Source organism: Paramormyrops kingsleyae, chromosome 11 (assembly GCF_048594095.1).
Source record: "Paramormyrops kingsleyae isolate MSU_618 chromosome 11, PKINGS_0.4, whole genome shotgun sequence".
NCBI classification, from domain to species: domain Eukaryota; kingdom Metazoa; phylum Chordata; class Actinopteri; order Osteoglossiformes; family Mormyridae; genus Paramormyrops; species Paramormyrops kingsleyae.
In genome coordinates this window covers 12,789,715-12,798,973 of record NC_132807.1, presented here as the reverse complement: position 1 = coordinate 12,798,973, position 9,259 = coordinate 12,789,715, and the positions used below count along the sequence as shown (strand labels likewise).

The 9,259-nt window shown below is 40.6% G+C and overlaps 1 protein-coding gene across 6 annotated transcripts in view; it reads right to left on the bottom strand.

Annotated features, from left to right (window-relative positions):
* Positions 1 to 728: 728 nt before the first annotated feature.
* LOC111840795 (transcription factor SOX-6-like) overlaps positions 729 to 9,259 on the bottom strand; it is a 148,315-nt gene continuing 139,784 nt past the window's right edge. For all 6 annotated transcript variants that reach the window (XM_023806044.2, XM_072718069.1, XM_023806064.2 and 3 more), the window contains 3 exons: positions 8,830 to 9,003; positions 6,906 to 7,122; positions 729 to 5,597 (listed from right to left, as the gene is read on the bottom strand). In XM_023806044.2, the coding sequence (XP_023661812.2) occupies positions 5,294 to 5,597; positions 6,906 to 7,122; positions 8,830 to 9,003 (695 nt within the window). In that variant the 3' untranslated portion in view covers positions 729 to 5,293. The remainder of the gene's footprint in view (positions 5,598 to 6,905; positions 7,123 to 8,829; positions 9,004 to 9,259) is intronic.

Below are 9,259 nucleotides of genomic sequence, written 5' to 3'. Positions count from 1 at the left end.
TTTCACCTGCCCCCTTTACCACCAATCTGCCCAGCATTAAATTCCTTTACACCATAACAAATAGCACATTTACATCATTAATTTTGCTATTTTATATCCAATAGCTGAACACATTTAGTTTATCTGTGTTTCAAATATTATATTTTGTGTCCATTCCCCCGATGAAAGCCAGGGGTGCTATTAATTTGAAATCAGCATGCCTTTATTCACTGACGTATATGAAGAAGGTCTACTCTGGATGATGCAGTCTGTTCTTAATTCAGTGTAGCTTTTCGCGTGACCCGAAGTAACCTACAGGAGGAGTAATCTACAACCGGAGTAATTTGCCTAAATGGTTTGGCCTATTCCAAACAGTAATGAACTCTAAACACTGAGCTTTGGCTACAGTGAATTTTGTCTCTCTATGTATTTACTAAATTTGCTAAAACTAAAACAAAACAGAATAACCCAGCATTATTCTTACTTTTGACTTTTTCTTTAAAAAAAGTAAAAAAAAATTTTGTGTACTGGTAGCTGATAACCACTATACTGGTTTGGTGTTGTGTTTCTTTGGAAAAATGCTGGCGCAGTTGGTCATATTGGAATAATTTGAAATATTTGAATTAGACAAGGTTGCGGTTACATGATTGATTGGCAGAACTGAATGCTAATCAAACGGTTTTTCGGCAGGTAGCATTTCATGTACAGTTAAAAGAAGGATTCATAAGACAAGACCACAGAACCCCAGATTTTAAAACAAAATGTCTCTTTAATTTGTGTCAACAGCAGTACAAAAGATGGAGTGATGGAGATGGTAAGACTTTTTTGTTGTATGTTTGTGTGTGTGTTTGTTTTTAGGAAAGGAGGAAACCCTTGAGGTAAATGAGTTTAAACAGGCAGTCACACGCTCTCCCATGCGCGATTCTCCACATCGCTTAATGTCACATAAACATTAGGTATATATAAAGGCGCTGTTACATAACAATATGTAAAAAAACACCCTGTGGGGGGCGGGGGGGGGGGTAAGACCTAAGAATCTGTACACATAGCTAAGGTGCCTAGTGATGCCAGAATCAGTCGCAAACTGGCTTGGCATCTGCTGATGTATTAATACTGCGGACAGAGGAGACAGCTCTCTGTAGGTACCGATGTAGAATAATTTCACCTTGAGTTTACCTCACGTCAGTACTGCACATGGAAACGAATGACTGGCTGCGTTACATTTTGAAGCCAAGCAAAACACATTTTAGTACCTTTTTCTGTTTAAAACAATAATCCTTAGCAAACTGCTGTCTTTTAAAGGAGAATGTGAAGGCGAATGTAATGGCAACCTTTATGAGTTCAATTAAAAACTTTACACTGGTCTGTACAAGATATTTCCATAAACTATTTACATTTTTGACTTAAAACATTTTTTTTTTCAAAGCAGCAACAGAGACCATTTCATCTCTAGTATCTCCAACAAAATCTGCCATAGGCCGGGGTACCTGCTGAGAAGGGGATTTTAATTTTTTTGAATGTAATTTTTATTACATAGAGAACTTGCTTATTCTAGAGAAGATTTTAGAGCCAGACAGCTCCAGCAACAGAAGGGCCATGCCCACAGCATTGCTAAAGGACCGGAAATTATAGATATAAAAAGTTAAGCTAAATACCACTGACAAAAAAAAAGGAAAAACAAATAAATATTTGCACGCCTCTAATCTAACCTCACCAGGAATAAAAATGAACAACAATAAATCACGCATGCGCATCTGCATTTAAAACTGTCACATATTTTTGTGTTTTTTTCTGTATTTACCCCCCTTTACAAAATTTGGCACAATCATCCAACCCCTGGTGGATTAAAATTTTTTTAACTGCTGCTTGAAGTCGACAAGTACAGAATGGGAAAACCTCAGTTTGAAACGTGTAAACTTAAGTGCTCAACGCGGACACCAGCCAATGCTAAGGGATTCTGAACACTGTCCTCATGAAAGATGTGAAACAGGCTTTCCGCTGCTTCACCTGGGATTGCACTGAGTTGCTCTGACAGATGCCGGTTCCTTGAAATATTTTATCATTTGTACAATTCTTACGTACCAGAATCTTACTCTTTTTTTTTCTTCAGCAGAAGACCAACACATATAACCAACAGGTTACTTGAAACACACACAAGTGAGGTACCTCACAAACCCATGTTCAGCTTGAATACTGCTATCTTTCATGACGGTTTTTTAATTCAGCATCTATATGAGGTACAGTGGCTTGTCAGCTTTTTAATGACATCGACTGACATACACTGATGTGTAAAAAAAGGAAAAAAGTCAAATACATAACTTACACCACTAGGTATTCATGAATAAAAATATAATTCTATTTTCCTATATTTACAATTTAAAAATCTATGATGAGCTGGAAAATTAAAAAAAAAAAACTTTGTTTTGAGCTCCAATTCAATTATGAATTTTATTGTAGTTTTTTCTGATTGTCTTGTTATATCATACAAATTGATAGCCAACACAGGCCAATACATCTAATGAAATGTCTATGTAGTAGACAGTGCACTGTAGGTTAGCTTCCAATGTAGGTCTCGTCAAAGTAACACCCATCTCTCCCAGATTCTGACGCGCCCTGCGTCACCAGTTGACCGTTCCCGTTTAAGAAACACTGGAGCCAAAACAAAATCCTTATTTGTAAGACACACATCTGCATAAATAAATGGTTCAAATAAAGTGGAAAAAACTGACTCAAATCCAGCAACTGTGAGGCACACTCACACGAGTCAAAACTGGTTTTTGTTCTTTTTTTGTTTTGTTTTTTTCTTTCTATACAACAGTTTCACATTAGTCAGAACGGATTTAAAAAATCATCTATATCCAGTGCTTATAACACTTATGAAATATTATCTCTGCATGACTTTCTGATTTTTTTTCTATATTGTTTAAGTGTAATCAAGTTTCAATCCTAAGAACAGTCCTTTATTCTCTGATACCTTTCAGGATTTCGGTCATGACTGCGAGAAATCAGGTACAAAAAAAATAACTAGCAAACACAACCTAAAAATCCCTACCCATGTCTGTTGGGGGGGGGGGGGGGGCACAAATTGAATTGTCCGAGAGAACATAAAAATGTCATTTTACTACATTAAAGCACTAAGAAAGGGTTAAACTGAACAACTTTAAATATCATTAAGCTAAATGTATATTTTCCTTAAAAAGGAGGAAATTGTTCATTTAAATGGAAATAAACAACTCAAGACTGTAGAGTAGTGGAGACATAGGAAAAACCAAGCAGGCCCTCTGGAAAAAGCACATGAAAGAAGGAGAGCGAGCAAGAATTTCAGCCATCAGAGGTACAGGGACGGGAATGTTTCCGTGAAATCGACTGTTTACTAATGAAGTCGACCGATTCAAGGGCAAACGGAAACGAGCAGGACCTCAGCATTAATAATGCTACATTTGAGATGAAACTGAATCGTCAGTCATTTTAATAATCCCCCACAGCTTGATGTACCGGTTCCATCTGCTCGCCCAACGTCTTGTGGCCCGGCCGGGAGCTCCCTCGCTGGAGCCCTTTGATAAAGAGCACAATAAACAGCACGATGGATTTCCCCTTTGTCCTCCCCTTGCTGATGTTCCCTACCTCGCGGGGCCAGATGGCACCCCCCCCCCCCACATGGGAGTGGAAGCGCCACTGGGCGCAGGGAGCAGGAGCTGTGTCCACCTAACCTGCAGCAGGAGGAGGCCAGATGCGGACCGCTGACCGCTGACCCTCACTCAGCCCAACAAACTACAGTAGGGGGGCGTCGAACTGCAAAAGTGACCCCATGACCTTGAGGGACGCAGTGTGGCCTGCATGCGCCTTTTTCTGTGGCTGCTTTAAAGTGTCAAGTACATGCAACCCTCTGCCCATCACTACTCAGCTAGTACACCATTAATTACTCTGCAGATCAGACCTATCGTTTCAACATCCTACACAAGTTACAGCTTACTCTGAATTCTTAAGATAAATTAACTAAAAAAAAACAAACATGACAAAGGTTACCTTCCAGCCTGCCTTTGAGAACTGTTTTTCCAGCTAAGTAGTGCTACTCTGTGCCGCTCCAGCTCCACTGGAGGGACCCAACTGCCAGCATTTCCTTTAAGACTCAGAGCTGATGCCCCCCCCCCCCATAAGACTTGCGTCCATTAAGACTAACACGAAGGGGGCCCGGCACCGAGACCGGAGTCTGATTGGAAGAGAGTTGGCCCCAAATCAGGATGATCAGGAAATTAAGACGGAACAGAAAGACAGAAGAGATGTCATTCAGGGTGCCATCCTGGATAGCATCAGGCCTCATCAGGCGTAAGTAATGGATTTGGTGGGAGGAGAGGGTTCACTGTTTGGCCTCCCTGTGTGACTGTCACCCCCGCTGCCATCACAGCAGTGGCACCAAGCACTCGGTGGAAACCACGTACATAAGAGGGCATTCTGTCGCCAAGTTCCTGAGTACATCACTATGGTGGTTAAAAAAGAAAAAAAAATCACCAGTATGGTAAAGGTGTTTTACACCACATCATGAAGAGGGCTAAGGATTGTCTAAGACTTGCAGTGTCTCCCTTAAGACTTTGAAATTTGAAGATATAGGTGATACATAAAATATTTCATGGAAGGTTTGGCACGCTTGAGTTTAGAACTCAACACGACCTGTGCTAACAGCCTGACCGTGATTACACTAGCGATGATCAGAGAGCTTGCTGTTTCCTCCTCTGTGCTCGTCGACACACCCGTGGGCTGGTTCTGCACTTGTCTCTATATGAAATCTGCACATCGTCCTCCTTTCTCATTAAATAGTTCAGTTTAAAAACACATTCACAAGCTGTTGGCTGGAACAGCATACCTGAGTGAGATAGATAACCCCAATCACAAACAGTAACTCAAGCTATTAAACAGCATTCCAAAAAAAAACAAAAACAAAAATAATAACGTAAAAGATATTTCCATATGACGAAGTAACACTGTGAGCTATGGATTTATATTAAATGTTAATTTTCAAGTCCTGACATCCAATATTTCATACACAAGAACCTAACTGTGTAAAAACGTCCATGGATAAACGAAAAAATTAGAAACCATGAATAAAATAAAACAAACAAACGAAAAAAACCAAAACAAAACAAACAGCTTCTGCTTCACACATGAAGAAACACTTAAAACAGGTATCTGTCCGGTACGCGGGAGCCACACATGCATGCCGGCTCCTGAAGGTGTCCAGAGGGGAGCTCCACTTCTCCTGCCAAGCTCCTCCCAGGTTCACGCATGGGGTTTCCTGCCAGCTTGGCCATGAGGCCCCTCAGTTTGCGCTCACTGCCTCCTGTGTCTCATTGTCGCTGCTATAGTCCGATTTGGGCTCCTCCTCGAAGTCCTCGTACATGTCCATCTCATCCTCGCCATTGATGGTCTCCCCGCTAAGTGTGACCCCAGGCTCCGCCTTCATGACATAGGTGCTCTGGATGACGGGGATGGCCGGTTCGGGGCTGGCCGATGCACTGGAGCAGTCCGACGTCATCTGCGGGGAGGGCGTGGTGGCTGCCAGGCCCATAGCCCCGGGATAGACCAGGCCTCCACTGGTGCTAATGGGGATCTGGGACCCCTGCCTGGGTAGATACATGACACAAGGGTAGCAGAGTTAATACCATGGCTAAACATCACCGCCCCCTCATTAGCATACACTCCTTATATAGGCACACACTACCATAGGACTAGTATACACACCTCAAAACTCCAGCAGCATGAACATGGACTAGGTTCTCAGCCATCTTGGATTTTATGGTTAAAAAAACAAGGCAAGTAGAGTATCATCATGTGTATGCTAAACTCAATTGTTTTTTTTGTTTTTTTTTAAATACGCTTTTATATTTAAAAGGACGACAGAAAAGAAACACATATTAATTATTTCACTGACAACTGCTCTTGTTTGTGTGCCACAGTCTGTATTTAAACATTATTTGGCCGGCTAAGTAACATTTCTCTTCACTGTGTAGTAAACATTTTATTACACCAAAAGTCATCTCCCACACACACTTGCGGTCCTGGTTGGTAAAATCTTGGATAATCCTTACTGATAAAAATAAATTATGGTGAAAAAATTCAGTTGTTTACCTTAAAGCCATTTACTGTATCCACGCTTGTGTTTTATATGCCATAATAATGTCTGTGTTCAATTTCACAGCTTCCTGGCTGCTTTTGTCATGATTCAATAAATTACAAGGCCATGAAAATTGAATTATATTTGTGTAGGGAATTCATTTTAACGCCACAGAAGTGTTCTTTTTATTAAACTATCGCAACTGTTTTTATCAGTACTCCCAGAATGCAGCAGCTTATGAGAAACAGTGATCAGTTATTATGTAGCAGTACGGGCTTGCGGGTGGGCCGGGCATCATACCAGACATGTCTTAATGAGCTGCCATATTAACGCAAGGCAAGGTCATGCCCTAATACAGGAGATGCCTACTGAGGTGAGCATGATCCACATTGCACCGTACGTTTTGCTCAGTCTCAGCTACACCAAGGCAAATACTGCTTTGACAGCATGATGAAATAACGCAAAATGAACCAAAGGAATGAAAAAGGCTAAAAAACAAAAAAAAGTGAAAAGTTATTTAATAATTCAGATGGAACCATTGTTTTATGGTGTTAAACCCTCTTAATCCTCTTAGGTTAACCAAACAAGAGGAGGTTAAAACAAGGGACATTTCCCTTGTCCTCCACAAAAAAAAGAGCTTCACTGAAATGATCAAACTCCAACTGAACCAGACCATTAATTCTTGTCTCAACAGCGACAACCACAAATTAAATTTCATCAAACAGAACACAGATTAACAGTTCCCTCGCCCCCTGAGCATCATTAGTTGTGTCTATGACTGTGCATGCCCCCCCCCCCCCCCACCTACCCCACCTACCCCACAGTGAAGAACTGCCTCATCTCCTGCCTCCGCGAGCGCATCAGCTGCTTGTACTCTCCGATGCGCAGCTTCTTGCCGTCGATGATGCAGGTGCGCTTGGGCCGTGGTTTGTACTTGTAGTTGGGATACTTCTCCAGGTGGATCTTGCTGAGCCGCGCCTGCTCCTCATAGTATGGCTGCTTCTCCTGGTTGGTCATGGACTTCCAGCGTGAGCCTGTAAGGAGAGCGTGCAGACAGGGCTCATGCAGATGGCTGCCCTGATTTTTCACAAACATGTTAACAGTCTCAATCAATTGCTCCCTCTTTGTCAAGGAATAACAGTTGAATAAAAAAAAAATGACACAGAAGTCATGTAAAAAAAAAGATACAACAATAATTATAATTTTATCTATCTATTTGTTTGTTTGTTTGTTTATTTATTACAAATGTATTATATTGCTGTAGTGAAATGGGAATGAATATCTTGGGGGGGGGGGGGGGGTAAGCTTAACATTGTTAAATCTGTCTCATTTTAATCTGGGCTAGGATATTATTGTACATACATACACACATCCATCTTCCAAGCACTTACCCCTAACCAGAAAGAGTGGCTGGAAGATAGACAGATGCATTATTGTAGTTAAATTATAACTGGTTAAAAATCCTGTTATGCTGTAAAACAGAGTTATTTAAATAGCTGCTATTTACACTCCAAAAGTTAGCCTTCTGCTGTATTAACTCAAAATATGGGCATATTAATTTAGAATTTGAAATACTACCATGTTCTTCACAGAATCTGCTGACTTTTAGTGGGAATCTGCTGACTATTATGCCTAAAGCTGGATAGTAATCCTGTGAGTAATCTGTGTAATGCTGCATAATAAATAATACTCAGAGAATGGGACGTAAATCCATCAGAGTGTGACTGAGTCTGCCTGAAGTAATATACTATATTCATGCATCGGCAAAGCAAAGTCTTAGCATCCGTTCACACACACAGAATACACAAAAATCCAAGTCAGAAAAAAAAGAATACGATTTAAAGTAAGTCAGACGACAAACTGATACATTTGCTTGAATGCAGATATGCAATTGATATGATTAACATTTAATGCATTAATGCACCACATTCTCTGTTAGTTTTTATGTGCAAAATGGCATTTAATAACATTCTTTGTGAGTTTTTTTTTTAAGTATATATTAGATTTTATTTGACTTGCTTGCAGTTTAGTCTCCACCCCTGGCTAAAACAAGATTTCACTTTTACTTAAGTAAAATATTATACTGTATCATTTAAATGTCGATGTATGTTATGCATAAAAATATTGTTATAAAAAGCATAAAACTATAATAATAATAATAATAATAATAACATGAGCTAATGTTTACAAAATATATAAATATATGATAGATTTTATTGTAAGTTCTTCTTTCAGCATTAATACTGTTTTGTTTTAACTTAGATCATATTTACTATATTTTCAGACTTCAGAATGGCTGAAAGTGTTTCTGCAATGAATTCCATGATTGTCACAGCTCTCCATAGCTGCAGGAAAACCTGGGTGTCATCACCGTCACCATAGCTCCTCATCACCGTCACCATAGCTCCTCATCACCGTCACCATAGCTCCTCATCACCGTCACCATAGCTCCTCATCACCGTCACCATAGCTCCTCATCACCATCTTGGCTTTACTAGCCTTTCTGTCTGTCCATGCTAGCCTTATACAAACCTCAAAAAAAGACTGTGGCTCTCATCTCACCACCTAGCTAGACTTTTGTGTGTGAACGGGTCAGCTGTTCTACACGCCATAAAAGGAGACTAAGAGGTAACAGAGAGACAGGGCATCATTAGCATCAAACCCTGCCCACACGGCTGCTCTTAGGAAATTCTGAGGCCCTGTTGGCATCCTGCTGATGGGCGTAGGAAAGGCCATCTTACCGAGGATTTTGCTGATGTTGGAGTTGTGCATGTCCGGAAAGGCCTGGAGGATCTTCCTCCTCTCGTCCTTCGCCCAGACCATGAAGGCGTTCATGGGCCGCTTGATGTGGGGCTCATTGTTGTTCCTCCCCCGGGTCTCCCTGTACACCCGCGCCTCAGCAGTGCTGCTGCCTCCTGCCAGTCACCAACAGTACTGATATTAATCCACACAGTCTTTTAATTTTCTGAAACTACAAAGAGGGACCAGGAAAAAAAAGGACCACAGAAGCCAATGAAACTAAAATCTTTTGATAACTTACCTCCTGTATAACTTGATTTTAGATTAGAACTTAAAAATTTTTGGTGAAAATAAATCATAGGAGTGAATTAGTTAAATCAATCGCTGTAGTTAAAATTATGAGCTTGACATTTAGTCTGCAGACTCGTTCTT